Source organism: Eleutherodactylus coqui, chromosome 2 (assembly GCF_035609145.1).
Source record: "Eleutherodactylus coqui strain aEleCoq1 chromosome 2, aEleCoq1.hap1, whole genome shotgun sequence".
Lineage (NCBI taxonomy): Eukaryota > Metazoa > Chordata > Amphibia > Anura > Eleutherodactylidae > Eleutherodactylus > Eleutherodactylus coqui.
The window spans coordinates 276426160-276449539 of NC_089838.1; the positions used below are offsets into that span (position 1 = coordinate 276426160).

The window sequence follows — 23380 nt, forward strand, 5'->3', positions numbered from 1 at the left end:
GGGAGAAGTCAGAAAAGTGACACAACCAAAAGAGAGAATCATGTATTTTATCCCCCCCCCCCTACTCTGCCAATCCCATATTACCCTTCAGAAGACAATTCCCGCATCTAAGATCTAGAATACACATGTAGCACTCAATAATATGTATAACCACATATGTAATGTACTCATACAAGCTTTGATTAGGTCATCGCTAATGTTGCCCCATTGCCCCCTAGAGAGGAGCTGATCGTTGGGGATCCCATTAATTAAGGAACAGTTTCATGAGTGTTCGTTTTCCCTACCACAGTGCTGCATAGAAAAAAGATGAAGCATTACATTCCGCCCATTGAAAAGTAATACAAGTGTACAGATTTCAGTGGACACCGATGGCTGCCAGGAGCCACGCTTGGCACAGTACTTATGTCGATCTAATAGAGCAGGGGTGGGAATCTCATTTTCACCAAGAGCTACATCAGGCCTGTCTCACATGGTGTACAAGGTCGCACGACTTTGTAGAGATGCAACATCGCTACAAAAAAAAATAAATAAAAAAAATGCATGTATGTGAAGCCCATGGTTTCCAATGGGGTTTTTCAGGCTACAAAACATCTTATGTGAAAAAACCCATTGGAAAGCATGGGCTTCACATACGTGTGTTCTGTACGTATATCGATACGGGCCTTATGGTTGCCTTCAAGGTTTGTAATACTGTAGAAATGCAAGTACTTCTAAGAATGGGTTTTCTGGGGCATAAAACATTTTTTAAATGGGTTTAAAAATGAAGAAAAACGCTGAATACTCAGCTATCCCAGCGGCTCCATGGCCAATGTTACAGCCCTGATGCCCACTGTATGGAACATAGAAGCGGCGAGCCCATAGGCCTTGAGTTCGACACATGTAATACAGAAATCCTGATCATGGGCTGCCTTGGGATAACACACTTATTAAATTCCCTATGATACATAACTCCTATAACAGAAGATAATTTGCCTTCTGATTACAATGGAAGAATCTGTGTTGAAGGACACTTTATAGACAAAATCACCAAGTATCTCTTTATAAATTTAGTATTCGGCCAACACTAAATCTAGGTTTTTAGTCATTAATTGATTACATGATACTAGCATTATTTGGACGTTTTCCCCACCAGCATTTTACAACAAGCCTAAAAACACTTGGTGGGGTCAGGTTTCAGAGCCTTTAGTAGTATAAAGGGGTATTCCCATCCTGGATATTTATGGCATGCCATAAATGTCTGATAGATTTTGACATCGGCTCTGGGACCCGCACCTATAACAGGGGTCCCCCTCAAATCAGCTCACCTCTGCTGTCTGAGGAAGACAGGATTTGGGAAACTGAATAGGTTTCTACAGTGCCCATTGAAGCAAATATGAGTTGCATAAACAGCGCAGCACAGCCAGCTACGCCATTTCCACATATCAGAAGTTACAAAAACAGTAGCTCACTGTTCTAAGTCGTTCCCGTAACTCCCATTTCTTTCTATGGGAGTTATGGAAACAGAACAGAATTGCCACCGGTAGGCTCCAAAATAAGATCTGTATTCCCATCTCTGCCAGGTTTGGCTGGGATGGGAATAATCAGGACCAATAAAAAGGGCAGTTAGAAGGTCTGGGGAAGCTGCCTTCCAATAAGTGGCGCTATAGAGGCATTGTACCATTTTTTTCATTTGCCCATGCATTACATGGGATGCTCATTGATTGCAATAGGAATCATGCAACACCAAAGATTAACCCCTTCATGACATGGCCTATTTTGGGCTTAAGGACGCAACAATTTTTGGCGGATTTTCTTCTCCGTTTATCAAAAGTCATAACTTTTTTATTTTTCCGTCGACGCGGCCGTATGAGGGCTTGTTTTTTGCGTGGCGAACTGTAGTTTTTATCGGTGCCACTTTTGGGTACATAGACTATATTGTAAAACTTTTTTTTTTTTTTTTTTTTTTAATGCTAGCAGGGAGAGAAAACGCATCAATTCTGCCATAGATGATTTTTTTTTTTACAGCGGTACTCATGCAGCATAAATGAGACATTCCATTTTTTCTGCGGACCGGTACGGTTACAACGGTACCAAAATTCTTACTTTTTTTAGGTTTTCCCACTTTTCTGCAATAAAAACCCTTTTTCTGGGTAATCTTTTTTTTTTTTCTAAATTGCTGCATTCAAAGTCTTGTAACTTTTTTATTTTTTGATGTACGGCACTCTATGAGGGCTTATTTTTTGCGAGACGAGCTGTAGATTTTATTGGTACCATTTTGGGGTACATACGGCTTTTTTGATCACTTTTATTGCGTTTTTAGTGAGGCAAAATGCTAAAAATTAGCATTTTGCCTCAGTTTTTTAGCGTTTTTCCGTGCACAGTCAAAAGTGCAACTTATTGTACGCGTCGTTACGGACGCGACAATACCAAATGTGGGATTTTTTTTTTTTACCTTTTTTTATGCTAATCTAAGAAAAAGCATTAAAAAAAAATGGTTTTTTTCACTCTTTACATTTTTTTAATCTTTGTTTTTTTTACACTGTGTCCCTCTGAGGGACTTTAACCACTGCCCTGATGATCGCTGGTATAAGGCATGGCAGAGCTACTGCTCTGCCATGCCTTATCGCTTGTACAGCGATCATAGGCATAGGCAATACAGGACGCCAGTGTCTGGCGTCCTGTTGCTATGGTGACAGGCCGGGCTCTCGCGATGACATCGCGAGTTCCGGCCGGAGACACAGAGGGAGCCGCGCTCCCTTTGTGAACTCTTTCCCTGCCACGATCTACTTAGATCGCGGCAGGGAAGGGGTTAACAGCGGGGGGCGCATCTCCGATGACCCCCAGCTGTTGCAGCGGGACGCCGGCTGTGACTGACAGCCAGCTCCCACTGCGGGATCACATATGATCCCGTGCTATCTCCAGGACGTAAGTATACGTCCTGTTGCAGGAAGTACCAGGCTGCCAGGACGTAAACTTACGCCCTGCAGCGGGAAGGGGTTAAGGGGCCATTCACAATGTTTAAGTAAGTGTCCCCAGGTTATGTCGTTTTCAAAAATTCAGATATAATACCTCGACAGAACCTGGGAAAGTATAGAAAACGTCAATGTGAACAACCCAACATTTAGCAGTCACCCTTTGTGGCAATATAACCAATTTCCGCCAGAAACATAACCACCAGTGTCAGGGGACGAGTCACATCAAAAGAGCATTCACTCTTCTGATACATTGGTCTATTGCCTTACAACTGGAGACATATGTTCTTAGTTTCCTATGAAGAATATGTAAGACACCAAGCTCGAGGGGTTTTTTGTTTTGTTTTAATCCCTGAAGAACGTTGCTTTTCCTTTATCCCCCCTACTTTCAAATAAGTCATGACTTATTTTTCCGTTGACATGGCTGTCTGAGGGCTTCTTTTTGTGGGAAGAGTTTTATTCTTCAATGGTGCCATTTAATGTACTGAAAAACTTTGAAAAGTTTATAATTTGAGTGAAATGAGATTTAAAAAATTTTTGCCACCTTTGGGGCAGGGGTATAACTTTTACAGTGTCCACAATGTTAAGTGACAGAATAAATTTATTCCATAGGTCAGTATGACAAGATTTTCTTTTGAGACAGGGTGACCAAAAAAGTTCAATCTTGGCAGTGTAAATTTTTATTTTTGCCAATTTTCACCATTTGAGACAAACCAGTTCTTTTAATAGATTTGACTTTATGTATGATGCACTGGTACTGATTTTATTTATTTTTTAGGGGCCTTGAACGTGCAATGGTTTGATTACTGATACCATATCATGTAATACATCTGAACTACAATATATAGCATTTCTGCCACCATTTCTTTAGGTTAATCTTGATTAGCAGAAATAATGTAAGACCTGGAGGCTTTCAGGACGCCAATTGAATGGCACCATGCAATCTCATCAAGGGGGCCTTTGGGACCGACAAATTCAGATTGTGGCATTCGAGTGGTTAACAGTCATGTTCAGTCCTCAGACTGATCATGGACAGGTGTCAGATATCAGAGATAGCTGGTACATGCCATGTATGAACTGGGATCAGCTCCCAATCCAGCTCCATACATGCATGTCATTTAGGGTCAAGGGTTAATATATTTTAATGGGATTTCAGAGGATCTCATTCATTTGAAATGTATTTTCAGTGCAGAATTTATACCAAAAAGTCTTAACTACTCCAGCCCTTGTGACCGATAGGATTATTCTCATGTTTATTGTTTACACCGCCAAATACAGAATTACCAGACTATAGCATGAGAGAGGATAATACTGAGAAGCCTTGTTAGAAGTACTTGTGTCCCCCGCAGTAAGCTGCAGTCATCATGTGGAACCATTTATTGGTCTGTAGGGTATTTAATGGAAGGATTGCACTCACTATAATCCATAGAGGAATTATTGGTCTCGTCTACCGATTTGTTAGGTGCGGCAAAAGCTTTAATTTAGCAGTGAACAACTCACCTTCATGGATTTATATAATCTCTCAGCAAAGTAACTGGGTACGCTTTTGGTGCATTTGACTGCAAATTAAAAAAGAAAGTATATAGGTTAGAAACATCTTGCATGTCTAGGTAAAAAATAAAGACAAACTGAGAAATGTACAGCAGCTGAGTGGAAACTGAACAGCCCCACTGTAGTCAATGGAATCTGTTTGGCGCTGTTTGGTTCTATCGTAAGATGAACCCGATCCGCCGTGCGGATTCCTGGGCGCAAGTGTGAAACCACCATAAAACAGAGATCTATGCAATTAACGCATGGCCCAAATCTCCCACTCTAACAATTATATAAAGATCATTAGCTATCTACGTGCATCTGATGTTCCCCGATAGGAACTACAAATTCCAGCATGTGCATTTGACATGGATTCTAAAGACTCCCTCTCCATGTGCCAAAAGAACAACCACCGTTTGTATGGCCCATTGCGACATAGGACTGTCGGAAGGGAGTCCTGAGCGGGGAATCCCACTCTATGGCGCAGAACAAGTCGTACTGTTTGGCAAGATTTACTCCCATTCCAGTGGGCCTGCTGTCCTGGTATTCCAGCACAGCCATTCAGGTGAATAGCTATCCCTTTATAGTACATTTCTTTTGTTAAAGGGGACACAAAATCATCTGACTGCCAAGAGTGGGACCATCAGCTGTTAGCTCCAAGGAACTGTATTCTGGGAGGGGGCGTTGTGCAAGTTGGTATGACCCCCTTAATTCCATTATAGAGAGATATATTCATTAACTGATAGTTGTAGAACTGGCACAAAATTAAAAAGTTGCCTTGCAAATAGCTTGAAATAAAAAAATGTTATAATAAACCTACAACATCTAATGTGTAAGAAACAGATGAACAATCTGATCAATACTGTACCGATCGCCAGGAGAGCATCTTCAAGGTTACCAGACATCTCAGACTTGATGCTGGCCTCAAGATCTTTCTTTGCAATCTTCTTATATTCCTCAAACACTGGACAGAGCGGAGGAAAGAATTACATTAAAACTGTATAGAGTTCTTAGTGCAATCACTGCAATGGGGCAGAAATAGATTTTATCTAGTCCTGCTCAAAATCCCTTGTATAGCTATAGAAGGAAATTTACTTAGACCTGTGTTCCAAATACCGACCCAAGTAAGCAGTGCCCTGGAGAGAAGTGTGGCAGATTAGAAGGTGCTTCAATAAGTTTGGTGTATGTTTGGCCAGTCTGTACACCAAAATGTGAAAGCAGTACCAGCTATGAGCGGACATAGAAACAAGCTTAAATTAAAGTGGAACTCTGACACAAATTACTGTTATTCTGATGGGTTCTGGCCAGCCTAGCCTTTGTCATGCCAAAAAAGCTTAAAATATAATATACTGTACATTTGTCATAAGGAGTAGGTTTTACCTTTAAGCAAATGTTTCTTGTTCCTACAGCAAAGAATGGTCAAAAACTTCACTTCATCTGTTCCCCATTTCTTCTCACCAGCTGCATACAGTTCCTAAAACAAGACAAGTTTAACGTTAGAGACTATGCCAAAAACCGACTGCACACTGATGAGGGGTACACACCCCAAAACAGCTGTCTGTGTATGGGTTCTGGCTTGGCTTTCAATTCCAAGTCATTGTTACAAGGCTTGTATAAAAAGTCTAACATGGACTTGCAGGAAGCTGCTTTCCAATAGGTGGCGCTGCAGAGGTATTGTTCCATATTACCTAGAGGAGCACGAGTGGCCTTATAAGTTTCCTCACTCAGCTTTCATCGTTCCTGACCAATTTGCATCCTCTGAGGGCAGCATGAGGTAGCGACAAGCACACAGATTACAGCGATAGGCATCTGTGCAGTAGTTTTGGGAAACCATTTTAAATCACTAGTAGCATATGCATAGAGGACTACTTAAAGTAGTCCTGTATTTTCATGAGCTGTAGGCCATCTACACCCACTCCACCCTTCAGCCATTGATTGGCAGCTGTTTGCCCATTACTGTGCAAAGAAAACTGCTGGTTATTGGTTGGAGGGTGGGCTGGGTGTGGCTAGCCTGCAGCTCATGAATATTCAAGACTAGTTCTGTGTCTGGCTGCTACTAAGAAAATGCAATTTTCTCCAAGACTACTACACGGATACATACAGCAGACATATCACTAATCAGTGCAACAGGCACTACCTTGTGGTGCGCTTAGTAAGGGCTGCAAAAAACTGACAGGTTCCCTTTAAAGAGACTGTCCGTATCAGAAACAACCCCTTCCAAGATGAAGGCCACCCTGGGCACCGTTGGAAACTAGTGTTTGCCAATGGAAGCCGTGTGTGTTGGGCACCCCACCTTAGGATGTACATATGCCCTAACAGTTTCCACAATAAAGTATCCTTTAGCTCTGATCTTGTAATCTTTTATAGCAACTTCACAATCCCACAGAGAAAGTTTCATTCAATTCCAGAACTCCTTCGAGGCGCTTGATTTATTTATTTTTTTTGACAATTCATGCATTTATTAAAAACACCTATATAGAAGGTAAAACCACTGCATAGAAGGACGATGACTACATCCATTTGTGAATATTCCCTGGGTGGGACTGCAGAAGGTAAAGTAAATTAATTAATATTTAATAGCAGACATGAGCTCGGCTGAAGTTCATTATAGCTCTGAATGGAGCTGCAACAGAAGCCTCTGAAAATATTAAAGCTCTTCCTCAAGAGATTGCAAATGAATCCCGAAGAAAAGGCTTCTAGACTAGATCAAAGGATAGATCCGAAAGGGAGGCAGAGTCTTCACCGAGGAAGATGTAGAATTGTGAGCTGAATGCCTTGCAATGGGGAAAGCTCAGCGTGCGTCTGTATTGGGATGTCACAAAAAGACCAAGCACAGTGGAAAAACAATGAAGAAACATAGCAGCGAGAAACAAGGAAAGTGTCAAAAAGCAACGGTTTGCTTTTTTTTGAGCAGAACAAAAGACAATAGTCCTGCTGTCTTCACAAACACTTCAAATGTCTCACATTCCGCAGACTGCTTGAAACCATCCATGTGAAACCTCCACTTTATTTTAGACTTTGCAGTTGTGACACGGAAACCAACACTAGGAAAAGGTTACTGAAGCTTAAAACACGCATCTAGATATTAACTGCTTATTGTGTTCAGTAACTCTGGAAAGAAGCCACTTGTAGTGATGCTGAGCTCACACTTAGTGATGTATTCAGAGAGTTTGCTTGCAGTTTCTCAAGTCTGATCTCACTCCCTACTGCACCCTTGTTGGTTCAGTGACTGTACAGATCATGTTCTACTGTACTACCTGTAATGTGGAACTTCTATAATGTACAGTACTGCAGGTTTGTGTACCAATATAGCCTTCCCAGAATGTCATCTGAGGGCTGATCAGCCAGATATCCATTTCTCTTGATGAGCAGAATACCTGCTTTCTCATATGGGGTGGTTTTTAGAGATGAGCGAACGTACTCGTCCGAGCTTGATACTTGTTCGAGTATTAGCGTGTTCGAGATGCTCGTTACTCGTGACGAGTACCACGCGATGTTCGAGTTACTTTCACCTCTGAGACGTTAGCGCGCTTTTCTGGCCAATAGAAAGACAGGGAAGGCATTACAACTTCCCCCTGCGACGTTCAAGCCCTATACCACCCCCCTGCAGTGAGTGGCTGGCGAGATCAGGTGTCACCCGAGTATATAAATCGGCCCCTCCCGCGGCTCGCCACAGATGCGTTCTGACAGAGATCAGGGAAAGTGCTGTCTTGCTGGAGTTGCTATAGGGAGAGTGTTAGGAGTATTTTAGGCTTCAAGAACCCCAACGATCCTTCTTAGGGCCACATCTAACCGTGTGCAGTAGTGTGGAGGCTGCTTTTTGCAGTGTTGCACTTTTTTTTTTTGTATATCGGCCGTGCAGAGCATTGCGTCCTGCAGTAATTATACATAGTGCAGGGCCAGTAGTGGTGGTGAGGCAGGGACAGAAGACATTTATTGAATATAGGCAGTGGGCCTTTCCAAAAACATTTGGGAAAAAAATCTATTTGGGCTGCCTGTGACCGTCCTCAATGTACTGGGTCTGCGCTGTGGGTAGTTGTCCTAATTCATATGCAGCCAGCTAAGCGTTACAGCAGGCTTGCGCAAAATTCTTTCCTGGCTCTGCTGTGCGTTCCATAAGCGAAGTCAGCCTCCAACCACAGGCCAATAAGTGGCACATTTAATTACAGCGTTCTGTTTCTGCACTACTGGTAATACAGCATGCTGAGGGGTAGAGGTAGGCCTAGAGGACGTGGACGCGGGCGCGGAGACCCAAGTCAGGGTGTGGGCACAGGCCGAGCCAGTGCGGTGGCCCGGGGTAGAGGCAGGGCCAGACCGAATAATCCACCAACTGTTTCCCAAAGCGCCCCCTCGCGCCATGCCACCCTGCAGAGGTCAAGGTGCTCTACGGTGTGGCAGTTTTTCACAGACGCCTGACGACCGATGCACAGTGGTGTGCAACCTTTGTCGCGCCAAGATCAGCTGGGGAGCCACCACCACCAGCATGCGCAGGCATATGATGGCCAAGCACCCCACAAGGTGGGACGATGCCCGTTCACCGCCTCCGGTTTGCACCACTGCCTCTCCCCCTGTGCCCCAACCTGCCACTGAGATCCAACCCCCCTCTCAGGACACAGGCACTACCGTCTCCTGGCCTGCACCCACACCCTCACCTCCGCTGTCCTCGGCCCCATCCAGCAAGGTCTCTCAGCGCAGCGTCCAGATGTCTCCAGCGCCACTGTTTGAGCGCAAGTACGCCGCCACGCACCTGCACGCTCAAGCGTTAAACGTGCACATTGCCAAATTGATCAGCCTGGAGATGCTGCCGTATAGGCTTGTGGAAACGGAGGCTTTCAAAAGCATGATGGCGGCGGCGGCCCCGCGCTACTCGGTTCCCAGTTGCCACTACTTTTCCCGATGTGCCGTCCCAGCCCTGCACGACCACGTCTCCCGCAACATTGTATGCGCCCTCACCAACGCAGTTACTGCCAAGGTCCACTTAACAACAGACACGTGGACAAGCACAGGCGGGCAGGGCCACTATATCTCCCTGACGGCACATTGGGTGAATTTAGTGGAGGCTGGGACCGAGTCAGAGCATGGGACCGCTCACGTCCTACCCACCCCCAGAATTGCGGGCCCCAGCTCGGTGCTGGTATCTGCGGCGGTGTATGCTTCCTCCACTAAACCACCCTCCTCCTCCAACGCAACCTCTGTCTCGCAATCAAGATGTGTCAGCAGCAGCGTGTCGCCAGCAGTCGCTGTCGCGCGGCAGCACAGCGGTGGGCAAGCGTCAGCAGGCCGTGCTGAAACTACTCAGCTTAGGAGAGAAGAGGCACACGGCCCACGAACTGCTACAGGGTCTGACAGAGCAGACCGACCGCTCGCGCCGCTGAGCCTCCAACCGGGCATGGTCGTGTGTGACAACGGCCGTAACCTGGTGGCGGCTCTGCAGCTCAGCAGCCTCACGCACGTGCCATGCCTGGCCCATGTCTTTAATTTGGTGGTTCAGCGCTTTCTGAAAAGCTACCCACACTTGTCATACCTGCTCGGAAAGGTGCGCCGGGTCAGCGCACATTTCCGCAACTCCAAGACGGACGCTGCCACCCTGCAACATCGGTTTAATCTGCCAGTGCACCGACTGCTGTGTGACGTGCCCACACGGTGGAACTCTACGCTCCACATGTTGGCCAGACTCTATGAGCAGCGTAGAGCTATAGTGGAATACCAACTCCAACATGGGCGGCGTAGTGGGAGTCAGCCTCCTCAATTCTTTACAGAAGAGTGGGCCTGGTTGGCAGACATCTGCCAGGTCCTTGGAAACTTTGAGGAGTCTACCCAGATGGTGAGCGGCGATGCTGCAATCATTAGCGTCACCATTCCTCTGCTATGCCTCTTGAGAAGTTCCCTGCAAAGCATAAAGGCAGACGCTTTGCACTCGGAAACGGAGGCGGGGGAAGACAGCATGTCGCTGGATAGTTAGAGCACCCTCATGTCTATATCTCAGCGCGTTGAGGAGGAGGGGGAGGAGCATGAGGAGGAGGGGGAAGAGACAGCTTGGCCCACTGCTGAGGGTACCCATGCTGCTTGCCTGTCATCCTTTCAGCGTGTATGGCCGGAGGAGGAGGATCCTGAAAGTGATCTTCCTAGTGCGGACAGCCATGTGTTGCGTACAGGTACCCTGGCACACATGGCTGACTTCATGTTAGGATGCCTTTCTCATGACCCTCGCGTTATACGCATTCTGGCCACTACGGATTACTGGGTGTACACACTGCTCGACCCACGGTATAAGGAGAACCTTTCCACTCTCATACCCGAAGAGGAAAGGGGTTCTAGAGTGATGCTATACCACAGGACCCTGGTGGACAAACTGATGGTAACATTCCCATCCGACAGCGCTAGTGGCAGAAGGCGCAGTTCCGAGGGCCAGGTAGCAGGGGAGGCGCAGAGATCAGGCAGCATGTACAGCGCAGGCAGGGGAACATTCTCCAAGGCCTTTGCCAGCTTTATGGCTCCCCAGCAAGACTGTCACCCCTCCCCAGTCAAGGCTGAGTTGGCGGGAGCACTGTAAAAGGATGGTGAGGGAGTACGTAGCCGATCGCACGACCGTCCTCAGTGACGCCTCTGCCCCCTACAACTACTGCGTGTCGAAGCTGGACACGTGCCCTGAACTCACGCTGTATGCCCTGGAGGTGCTTGCTTGTCCTGCGGCTAGCGTCTTGTCAGAGAGGGTGTTTAGTGCGGCTGGGGGAATCATCACAGATAAGCGTACCCGGCTGTCAACCGACAGTCTTACACTCAAGATGAACAAAGCCTGGATTTCCCCAGACTTCTCTTCTTCACCAGCGGACAGCAGCGATACCTAAGCAATACGTAGGCTGCACCCGCGGATGGAAGCATCGTTCTCTATCACCATCAAAAACGGGGACATTTTTGCTTCATCAATCTGTGTATAATATTCCTCCTCCTCCTCCTCCTCCTCCTGAAACCTGACGTAATCACGCCGAACGGGCAATTTTTCTTAGGCCCACAAGGCTCACTCATAATTTTTGTAAACAATTTTTATACGTTTCAATGCTCATTAAAGTGTTGAAGCTTGCACCTGAACCAATTTTTATTTTAACTGGGCTGCCTCCAGGCCTAGTTACCAATTAAGCCACATTAACCAAAGCGATTAATGGGTTTCACCTGCCCTCTTGGTTGGGCATGGGCAATTTTTCTGAGGTACATTAGTACTGTTGGTACACCAATTTTTTGGGGGCCCTCGCCTACAGTGTAATCCAATTAATTTTTTGCCCACCTGCATTACAGCTGACGTTACATCAGCTGTGCTGGGCACTGCAATGGGATATATTTATGTACCGCCGGTGGGTTCCAGGGAGCCACCCATGCTGTCGGTCCACACGGAGTTGTAACTACATGTGTCCACTTCTAAAGAACCCCAGTCTGACTGGGGCATGCAGTGTGGGCCGAAGCCCACCTGCATTAAACATGACATTACCTCAGCTGTGATGGGCAATGCTATGGGATATATTTATGTGCCGCCGGTGGCTTCCTGGCACCCGCCCATGCTGTCGGTCCACAGGGACTTCACAATAGGGAGTTGTACCTGCCTGTGTCTATGAATTAAAAAGCCCGGTCAGGTTGGGGCATGCAGTGTGGGCCGAAGCCCACCTGCATTTAATCTGACGTTAGCTCTGCTGTCCAGGGCACTGCAATGGGATACATTTATGTACAGCCGGTGGGTTCCAGGGAGCCACCCATGCTGTGGGTGCACACGGAATTCCCATTGTGGAGTTGGGGATTCCCAGTTCTACCTGCCTGTGACTATTTATAAAAAAAACCACGATCTGACTGGGGCATGCAGACACCTTGACAGAATGAATAGTGTGTGGCACATAGGTTCCCCATTGCTATGCCCACGTGTGCAGCTCCTGATGGCGGTGGCACAGGATTATATTTCTCATTGCTTCTGTACAGCATTGTGGGCTATCGCCCTGCCCCTTTTAAAGAGGGTCGCTGCCCAGCCGTGCCAACGCTCTGCAGTGTGTGCCTGCGGTTCCTCCTCATGGCAGATGCACTCCTAAATAGACATGAGGGTGGTGTGGCATGAGGGCAGCTGAAGGCTGCGCAGGGACAATTTGGTGTGCGCTGTGGACACTGGGTCGTGCAGGGGTGGGGGGGGGGGGTGGGCAGCATGTAACCCAGGAGAAGTGGCAGCGGAGTGTCATGCAGGCAGTGATTGTGCTTTGTTGGAGGTAGTGTGGTGCTTAGCTAAGGTATGCATTGCTAATGAGGGCTTTTCAGAAGTAAATAATGTTGGGGGGGGGGGGGGGCCCACTCTTGCCACTATTGTGGCTTAATAGTTGGACCTGGGAACTTGAGATGCAGCCCAACACGTAGCCCCTCGCCTGCCCTATCCGTTGCTGTGTCGTTCCCATCACTTTCTTGAATTGCCCAGATTTTCACAAATGGAAACCTTAGCGAGCATCGGCGATATACAAAAATGCTCGGGTCGCCCATTGACTTCATTGGGGTTCGTTATTCGAAACGAACCCTTGAGCATCGCAAAATTTTCGTCCCGAGTAACGAGCACCCGAGCATTTTGGTGCTCGCTCATCTCTAGTGGTTTTGCCTTTTTTCTGGGCCAACCGTGCAGGAATTCGGTTTAAAAAAAAAAAAAAAAAAAAAGCCATAAACTCAGGTACTTACGATGCATTCTACCCAAGTACAAGACAAAAACCTGGTGGGTCCCATCAATGTACATGGGAGCCATTGTGCTTCCATTTTTGGTTGATACTTGACAGGTATATGTAGTCATAAGCCTCATTTCTTGAGGTGGAGCCTTTGCATGATGCTGTTCAAGCCCCATGAGCAGTGGGCATAACATGTTCAATATTAGTCAGCGATTTGGACCAGAATAAGGCATGCGCCGATTCCAGTGGCCCGTCGCTATGGTCAGCAGAGGAAGCAGAAAGCTCTGACCATGGCGCAGTGGTCTGGGTTGGTACTGCAGGCACAGCTCCCATTGAGTTTGACAAGTATAGGTTTACAGAACTTATAATAAGTTAATACTTAGGAAGGCATGCCTATATACAGGCAAACATACATACCATTGCGTCCTGTTTGGCAAGTGAGTCATCAACCTTATCACTCTGGTCTCGACCACCCTATAGAAAAAATGTATAGTTAGATTTCTCTTCTTTCAAAAGAGCATCACATTTTCTTTCACCATCATTGTCTAAAGCTTCTTCAGCTTTTTGCTGGTTCTCTCAAGCAGAAAAGTATTCCAGTGTTACTGTTATCAGACTTCTGTACTGTAATGGAGTGAAACTGAGATGCACTTCAGCGGTTAGCTAGTATCAATGGCATCTAAGACTTCTAGTGGGGTGTGTATAGAACAGGATTAAAGCACAGGCCTTAAAGTAAATATGTAAAACTATGCAGTCCTGTTTAGTCTGGCGTATTCTTTACTAGTGGACTGTAATAGTCACAGTATGAGTCTGATGTATTCATAAGGGTATAAGAAGGGTGGCCAGTTTGGTCTGAAAATATTTTGTACTGCAACATTACATTATGAGGTTTTTGAGCCGTCAGGGTTGGAGCTGGATTAGCTGTGCGATGCCACAGGTAGAAGAAACAAACTTAAGTTTGGCTACACAACATGAGTAGCATACTAAAATAAAATTGTGCAAGGCCAGCCTCATACAACCAGATTTCAATTGCAGATGTCGCAATTGGCAGATGCCACATAGTAAAACAGGGGCATTGAAGGGTATGCCTTTTTAAACGTTTCCCTTCACACTCTCAGATACGAATTGCATATTCCATTAAAAAAAAAAAAAAAAGCAGCACACTCTATTGCGAAATCTGCACGGACAGCCTCCACGGAGGTAAAGGGAGGCATCTGACCCGTAGCCCATATGCAATTGACACTGAGTACGAGCACATGCGTCATTGCCAAGTGCCAGTGAGGGAAATACAAATGAGCAAAAAAAAAACAAAAAAAACAAACAAACTGTACCGCGCAAGATCGTGCACTACGCAGTTAAGGGAGGTACGCAAGGACATCGGTTGGGTGCAGTGTCAAAATCCGCCCCGCTCGTGTGAACGTGGCCTAAGTTCCGGTGTGGTACAGTAGGAAATCAAATTTAAAAGCAGCAGATTCTACCCAGACACGGGTTGTAGGTATGCCCTATATTGAGGCGAGCATTGCAGACAGACATTCTGTGACAGAAGAGTTCTGCAAGCTCCTGAGCCATTTGTGGCAATGACCAGCTGACTCGCACGGCTCTGAGAGAAGAAACCAATGCTGTAGTTAAAAGTTTTCCACTGACCGCATAAAAATGGAGTCAGTCTGTTAGTTAACGCACAACAAGGGCACAGGCTGTGGTTGATTTTTTTTTTTGCCCCCCACAAGGATTTCCAGTGTCAGTGATGCCAAAGCCATGACGATAGGGATACCGACCACTCCCCAGATCCGGTAGGGGACTTTACCAGTCCATATACTCCTGCCCCCAGAGTGCCAAGCTCCAGGCCCTCAACTGGATATCTCCATGCCGGTCCCATTTTACAAGGGGGGCATACTCCCTCACCTGTGACTGATGGGCTGCAGTGTAAGGCAACCCCTTTAAGTGCCCGACAGTCACGCCAGCGTTTTGCTCCCCTGCTTGATGATCGCTCAGAGAGCAGACTGGAGCATCCAGCTGTCTGCCTCCATTCACAGTAAACAGGCAATCGTTCAGAAATGAATGCCTGCCTGTTTACACAGGCTGATAGTTTGGCTTTTATGACTGGTGAAACTGAACGAACAAAAACGATATGCGAATAAATTAGCGTTAGTCGTTCAGTCGCTGGCAGGATTTATACAGAACGATCAGCGCTCAGTTTTGCACAACCCAGCAATAAACGGATTGATCGTTCAGTGTAAGAGGGCCCTTATAAAAGCAAAAGCCTTCCAGTTCATCCTGTCCATGTTACCCCTTTAACAAATTAAAGATTTCTGCTATAGAAGTCATTAATAATGATAGATCCATATAGTGCTATACGGATATCTGCAGAGCACAGCAAGTGTGCCCAGCCCTATATTTTAGGCAAGCTCTGAGGACAAATGAAGAGGAGGTCTCTGGGTGCAGAATATCTGATGTGAGGAATATCTATATTAACATCCTTTATGTCTACGATGTATTTATCATCCTCATCAGGTATTATGTCCCACACTGACGAAGACTTACAGCATTTAGAGATACCAGCACTCTCTGGAACATGAAAGACGTGTCAGAACAAATATCATCCTCCAGCGACTTGCCGAATTCTGCAAGAGATAAAAGAATGGATCAGATCGGGAAGAGACTTATGAATACCTGGTGCACACACCGCTGTCCCCTTCATACATTTTAAAGAGATGTTAGACTTGCCTCATACATTCTTTATTGGTACACACATCCTAATGAAGCCTTAGCCAGGAAGACATCATAGAAGAATTAACCAAAGGAACCAAATTCTCTCTGTAACTTCTATAGAAGGGTTCCCATAAGTGTATGCAGTTGTGATGAGCACCTATGCAGAATTTCTGGAATTCAGTTTAAAATTTTTCATAGAGCAAGACGTTGTGGGGGAGGGAGAGAAAAAAAAAAAAGTAACGTTGTTGACTATACTATGGACGAGTTGATGTATAAAAGGGCATAACTAGCAAATTAAGGTTCCTTCTTACCAGGTAGCAGGCAGGCACTGTGGAAGGACAGGTGGGGTGGGGGTGGGGCATGTTATAGCATTGGCTAAGGGTCCTTTGACACGGGCAGATAATGGGCTTATATATAGCCGATATAGTTCATCGAGCAGCTTTTTGTTTCACATTTATCTACTGCAATCATTGTGCGGCAGGTCATACAATCAATCGTTATGGAGATCATTCATATGAACCAGTTCATGTTATCTTTAGTGGCACATCCCGTTTAGATGAGGGGCGATATACCTCCAACAAACTCATTTTTGCACCTACATAAAAGATGCAAGACATAAGTCCTTTAAGTTTGTTGTTTAATGGCTGGACGTCTAGACAATGATCTGGAGTGAGCATTCAAAAATGCATTAACTTGGCCTTGGGTCCTTGTAAAAAGGCTTGAGTAAAGGAGAAGCTTCTTCCAGACTAAGGGCATGATTGTAGTAGCAGCTATAGTGAAGAGGTGAATGCTCATCTTCGAAGAACTCCTAGAAGTATGGTGAGAATCAATGGTGCACAGCGACATGCAGCAAGTTGGTCCAAGATGGGTCTCCGGTGAAGTTGAGACGCCTGGCCTCAGTTCAATAACTTAACAATCAGGGGTATTCAGTCAATGTTAAAGGGGTTATCACAGAATAGGTGATAAAAACCTGAACAGCAAGTCTCACCACTGAGACCCCCACCAAACCCAAGAATGGGGGTCCCATGTTCCCCTCTTCTCATTTCTGCGAGCTTGCTGCACCCTCTCATAACAGCGTGATCAAATGGAGTGGAGGTCGCACATGTGCAGTGCTGCTCCATTTATTTTAAGTAGGGCTGATGGAAACAGCCGAGTACTAGCGCTTTAACTCCAGAAGTGCCATTGAAAACGAATGGGGCGGCATCACACATGTACAGCTACTACTGGATTTAATCTGCTCCTCATCACAGGGGGTACAGTAAACCTATAGTAAGGAAGTGTGCCACAGGACCCCTTTTCTTGGGATTGTGGAGGGGTCCCAGCAATTACCTATCCTATGGGTGTGTGATAAAAGTCAATTCTGGTACAAGCTCTTTAAGATTAACTTGAACAATGCTCCATTGGTGGCATCAGTAATCCAACTACTAACAACCACTTGTCCGTTAGTATGTGTGTGGGTGGGTACTTCTCATTCTCTGCCCCTGATCACATGCTCATGACATCATTGCAGACTCAGCTGCTGTCATGTGTCATGCTCTAGTGTGCTCACAGGACCTTTTATGATGTCACCGCAATGTGATCAGCCACCGGCACTTGTCACCATCCTGTGATCAGGGGGTGGAGCCTCGCAGTCACATGGTCTGAGCTCCACTCTGGGATGTCATTACAGTATTTTCTAAAGCATATATAAAAACAGACCCTGCCAGCAGTGTGCTCACAGAAGGTGATATCATGTGATCACAAGTGCTAATGCCACTAACACCAGTCCAGCCTTCATCAAATAGTCAACTGTTGTCCAGTGTTGAAACAAACTGTGGCCGTCGTGCAAACATGTTGAATCCTCTGTGGTGACATCACCATGAAGCTAATGCAGTTTACATGACAGCAACAAGCCACGATGTCACCTCAGCCACCAGCTGAGGTTTGTAAGTGTCGGCAGAGTGAACATGTCTCCTCAACAAGCTGCTGAAGTTCATAAATCACGTGCAGCTCATATGTGAAAGCAACATAATAGAGGTGTGTGGGTGGGTGTGACGTGCATGTAGCAGAGCTGTGTGGCGTATTGTGCCACCAGAAACACTGGAACTATAAAATTTCCTAATAATTTCTAATCGAGGTTATGAGGAATATGACAGATCTGTTTTAATTGGTCTAGTAAAAAGACCTCTTACTGTTTTTGTACCAGGTAGAGTAGCATAACAGACTGTAGTATTTTGCCGTTCAGGGACAAAGTAAATCTGTGTACGGCTAGGTTCACATTGGTGCACTAGTTGTTTCATCAGATGTCTTACACATCCAATAAGCTTGTAAAAATATTGAGACGTTTAAACTGCTAGTGTCTGATCTTGGACCAACATTGCTTTAAAGGAGTAGCATCAAGTGATATTTTTTTCAATTTTCTTACTCAATTGATAAGTGACGTTTATGTTTCTGATCTCTTCTGAGGAACGAGAAGCCAGGATTTCAATAAGACAACCTTCATCAGTTCCTGCTCCCTACAAAATGAAAACCGATATGATTAATAACTCTAGTAATACTCTGAATCTGGGGAGACTTCTCAGATATTGTACATATATTATGTGGTTCTACAAACAAAAAAAAAAGGAGTGCCCATGAGATAGTCAGCTGGGCTGGCTGCATAGATCTACAGTTGCAGATGGACACAATGACTGACTACACTGCCCCCCTCCCTTGCCACCACTCACTGACTGTCAAATCTGGACACCACTCATTGAGAGTGAGCACAACCCACTTGAAACATTGACAGGCAAAAGGGGCCTATAGGAACGGGGCCCTCCTTAACGAGAAGAGTATATAAATCATGCTTTTGACTGACACTGTGCACCCTTCATCTTCAAAGAGAACTGGTCACCTCGGAACAGCACCATAAACTAAGTTTGTGGGGTTTGTTTTTTTTTCTCCTATAAAGAAACACTCACCCGCTGACTGTGGTGTCCCTTAGTGAAGATCATATGTGGTCTGACTTTCAAACTACTGTGCAAGCACTCTATAGATGTCTATGAGGAGTTGCTTTCCAAAAAAAAAATTTCTACATTGAGCTAATTAGCATGTCAGATTTATTATTTCATATAAACACAATAAAATTGTAGCTACATAGCATTTTATTGTGTTATATGGAATATTACATCTGACCTATCAAGCTCAGAGGATTTTTTTTTTTTTTTATTACTACAAGGTGCTGTCCAACTGTTGGAATTCACAGATGTCTATGGGAATACACACATACAGCGGTCTGAAAAGTTAGATTTCCAGCCCATACACAATCTTCACTGGTGGACGAAAAAACACAAACCACTCAGAACAGCACCATAATGGCTCCTGTCCATGGGCGATAGTGCATTGCGTTACTTGCCACCATAATACGTCCGCGAGAAATGCAGCGCACGCTTTCCATAGCATAGCTATGGAAAGCGCAGCCCCCTGTGCACGATGGAGAATCATAGCGATTCTCCGATTGGGGGACTCAAATCATGGCATGTTGACAGTTCTCTCCCCTGGGGCGGAATATCGCTAGTCATATTACACTTCGCCTGTGGATAGGGAACCTAACTTAGTTTATGGTGCTATTCTGATCTGACAGGTAGCCTTTAATTGAATAACACCATGGTAGCTACTCTATAGTGGTCTGCACACCCTTGTGTTACCTTAATCGCCTTCTTCAGTTCCAGCACATCATACAGTGTTATTGGGGTGAGCAGGCCCAGGATCACTTTTTCAAAGTTTCCGGTGAGCTCAGATTTTAAGTCATCTTCTAAATCCTGTATGAAAAAACAAAAAAAAAAAATAAAAAATAAAAAAGTGTAATTTTATCTGCATTTTAAAAATTGTCGGCTTTTTCTTTATACCCTGTGAAATAGCTGTTTCAGAATAGCTGCAACAAACCATGACATTTCTATTGTGAAACATAGATGACCTGCACTGACTAAATCACAAGAGCTCCTCCGATGACAGCATTTATTCCATTGCAGTTTACACGTATATTATATAGCCTCCATGTAATATGGTAGAGAATACAGGACTGAGGAGGTTGCATGGAGCATATGTCTCTAAATAATCAGTTTGCTGAGGCTCTTGTCAGCTGCTAGCATAAGAAACTAATCAAAATTTAAAATATATTATTTTTTCAGTCATATATATATATATATATATAAATAAATGCAGAGATTTACTATATCATGCAATGTGATCAGGTCAGATTTGCTGTGCGCAGTTGCTGTATAGGTCATACAGTAGACCATAGCATGGCTTTCTGGCATCTGGGCCAAAGAGTCAGTTTGGTGTTCTAGGCCTGTATCCAAATACCCTGTGCAAGACACGCCTGGCAAATAGCATTGGGGCAGCTCCCCAACAGTCAACACCAGAGTCTGAGCTGCATTAGGTTCAATACTGACTAATTGTGTGCTGTATGTGTAAACATATGGTTGTGTAAGTTTACAGAATTGTTGGTTATATACACAGGCCTCAGAAAAGTTTGCCATATGCAGGGAGACATTAGGCATAGCTAAATGGAGAGAGAACATCCCCCCCCCCCCCCCCCCACCCCTCTCTCAAAGATATTAGGTGGTCAGCCGGTTTCAGCAAAGTCAATGGGTTAATCTGACGTGGACCTTATCGGCCAGCCTCAAGTCATTCATGGGAGGACATAGCACACCAGTAAGGGTTCTTCCATTGGGTAGCGGAGGGTGCCTTAAATAATCTGAGAAGCATCTGGATGGTCTGGGCACAGGAAAGCAGAGTGCGTACATTGGCTCTTTTAGAGGTGGGTCTGACCAGTGTACTTAAAATGTGCTGGCCTTGTTGGAAATACACAACGTCTGGCTTCGCATTCTAGCGACCAGCCAAATGGTAAAAGCACAAGTCCTTAGTTTTCTTATTTATTATAGCCCATCCTCATCCACACTTGCGATCATACATATGAACACTGTTTAGCCACACTAGTGGTTGCTCAGTCTGCACAGCACCTGCTCTAGAGATTTGCATTCTAAGAAGTGCAATAGTCTAAGGCCTCCTTCCCACGAACGGATTTCCGCCGCGTAATTCGCGGCGAAAATCCGCTGCGTTGCCCGCAGCTATTAGGTTCTATTGAACCTAATAGCACAATGCTCACGATGCGTAATTCCACCGCGGAATTACGCACCGCGATTTCTCCCGTCCTCACCCGCAGCATGCTCTATTTTCTGCGGGTGAGGACGGGCTGTACGCACTGACGGCTTCCATTGCAGTCAATGGAAGCCGTCCATTCACGCTATCTCCCGCTGTAACCAGCGGGAGATAGCGTGAAAAAACGCTTTCCCGCCCACCGCCGAGCGTCATATGACGCCAAATGACGCGGTCCGGCCGCGTCACGTGACACGGCCGGCCGTGCACGTGACACGGCTGGTGACGCGAGGGCGGTGGGCGGTGACGCGCGGCGGTGGGCGGGGAAGCGATTTCACGCTATCTCCCGCAGGTAAGTATAGGGGCTCTGGGGGGCGCCGTGACGGGCTTCACAGCGGAATATTACGCTGCGGAGCCCGTCACGCTCGTGGGAAGGAGGCCTAAATGTTTTAGTCCATAGTCTGAAAAGTGTTCTAGTATTCCGCTTGACCCTTTGTTTTTACCTTCTGACTTTGCACCTAGCTTTCCCAGACTCCTGCGTGTCCCAACCTCAGTTGATTGCCACCTGTCCTGAACGTCTTGTTTATCATACTGCATAAAACTCTACCTGTTATACCGACTATGTTCTTGCCCATCTTTGCTACCGCTTTTCAGTGCCTTGATCCACCCACCTCAGCTGTTCTCACACAGACTTTCTTGGGAAGTGACCTGGGGTTTCCCTGCTGTGAACACCAGATCTCTCAAAAAAGGTGTTCAAGAGAGAAAACCAGGAAACAGATTAATGCAGCCTTCAGGAGCAGCCCCAAGTCAAATTCGCCAGTGACACATTGGGTCCACACCCACTGTGTGACACGTGTCAAATGGTTGCTAGATTTCATATATCCAGCAGAATTCCAAATGCAGCTCTGGAGGAGAGCAAGTTATAATAAGCAAATTATCTCAAGAGTATAAATAAGTGAAAAAGGATGCAATCTAGATGCAATCTGTATTTTTAGGCAAGCCTCATCTAGCCATCTTATCAACTCTAGGACTACCAATTTGTTTGAATACCGACCAATTGCAATTCTTAAAGCCCATTTAGACTGGACGAATGTTGGGCAAACGATGCCCAACACTCGTCCCCACACATACTCGCATCGCTGGCTCACAGCGGGGCGACTGGAGGAGATCTCTCCTCGCTCTCCCCTGCCCCTCTCCATTCACTTAACATAGCGGCCGTTCAATACTGAACGGCTGCTATTTACACTGAAATAACAGCTCATCTTTTATAGTTTATGCTGCATGGACGATGAGCTGAACAATGAGTAATTAGTGTAAATAGCAGCCGTTCAGTATTGAACGACCATTCTGTTAAGTCAATGGAGAGGGGGGGGGGGGGGGGGGTCAGAGTGAGGAGAGAAATCTCCACCAGCTGCCCCGCCCCCTGCTGGCCGCTCTGTGAGCGAGCCAGTGATACTAGCTCCCGTGTGACAGCACAGGAGCAAGTGTATGTGGGGACGAGTGTCGGGCATAGTTTGCCCGACATTCATCCCATCTAAAATGGACCCTTAGGCTGGGTTCACACCGGGCGGATTTGCCACGGAATTTCGCTGTGGCTGCTAATCCCAGGATTAGCCAGCCACGTGGGCAAGATCTGTCAAAACTCTTGTCCACACAGGGCGGACAATCAATCGCAGATTGCCAGGACGCAGCACGTCAATGCTTTTTTTTGCGGCCTCACTTCTCTATGGGAGAGCCGCCTGCAACGAAAAAGCGTGCGGTGAAGCCACTCCAAAACCCGCGGGTTTTGGAGGTGCGCTCTCCCGCGTTTTTCACTATGGTAAAACCGTGCGATTTCCGCGCTGAAACAGTTCCGTATAAACCCAGGCTTAGGCCTCCCTCACACAGGGCGTTTCAGCCCTGTGCTAAACGCTGTACAACGCTCCCATTCATTTCCTTGGGGCTGCTCACACAGGGCTGAAAACACTGCATGTTCTATCTTTGGGCATTTTCAGCTGAGTCTCCCATTGAAATGAACGGGCAGGGTTTCCAGTTGTGCTGAAACCGCAGCGTTTTGAACACGCCCCGTGTGAGGAGGCCTTAGGGTTTAGTAACAGCAGATTTAGTGCAGAAATCTTTTCCTGGCCCATTTATCTGAATGGTGTTTGCATAAGTTACACAACAGCTTCTAGCCCCCTGCATTCAACAGGCTCCGCTGAGGTCCTACATTAGGTGCCAGCAGTCTATGGGGAAGTTATTTCTACGCCCAGTGCATTAAAGCACTAGCCATCATTAACCGACTACTTCCGGCTTAGTGAAAGTCCTTGTAGTATTTGTTGCCACAACAGTCTCTGGCTGCTTACTCCATTACAATCAAGTTTCCATTCTGAATTTAACCATTGAGTCACTAGAAGACCG

At 46.0% G+C, this 23380-nt stretch overlaps 1 protein-coding gene across 1 annotated transcript in view; it reads right to left on the reverse strand.

The window, feature by feature from the left end:
* ANXA4 (annexin A4) overlaps positions 1-23380 on the reverse strand; it is a 46567-nt gene that overhangs the window by 3168 nt on the left and 20019 nt on the right. Inside the window, exons 5-11 of the mRNA XM_066593039.1 lie at positions 19531-19644; positions 18270-18360; positions 15698-15777; positions 13577-13633; positions 5862-5955; positions 5350-5445; positions 4452-4510 (exon numbers count right to left, since the gene is read on the reverse strand). Coding sequence (XP_066449136.1) covers positions 4452-4510; positions 5350-5445; positions 5862-5955; positions 13577-13633; positions 15698-15777; positions 18270-18360; positions 19531-19644 — 591 coding nt within the window. The remainder of the gene's footprint in view (positions 1-4451; positions 4511-5349; positions 5446-5861; positions 5956-13576; positions 13634-15697; positions 15778-18269; positions 18361-19530; positions 19645-23380) is intronic.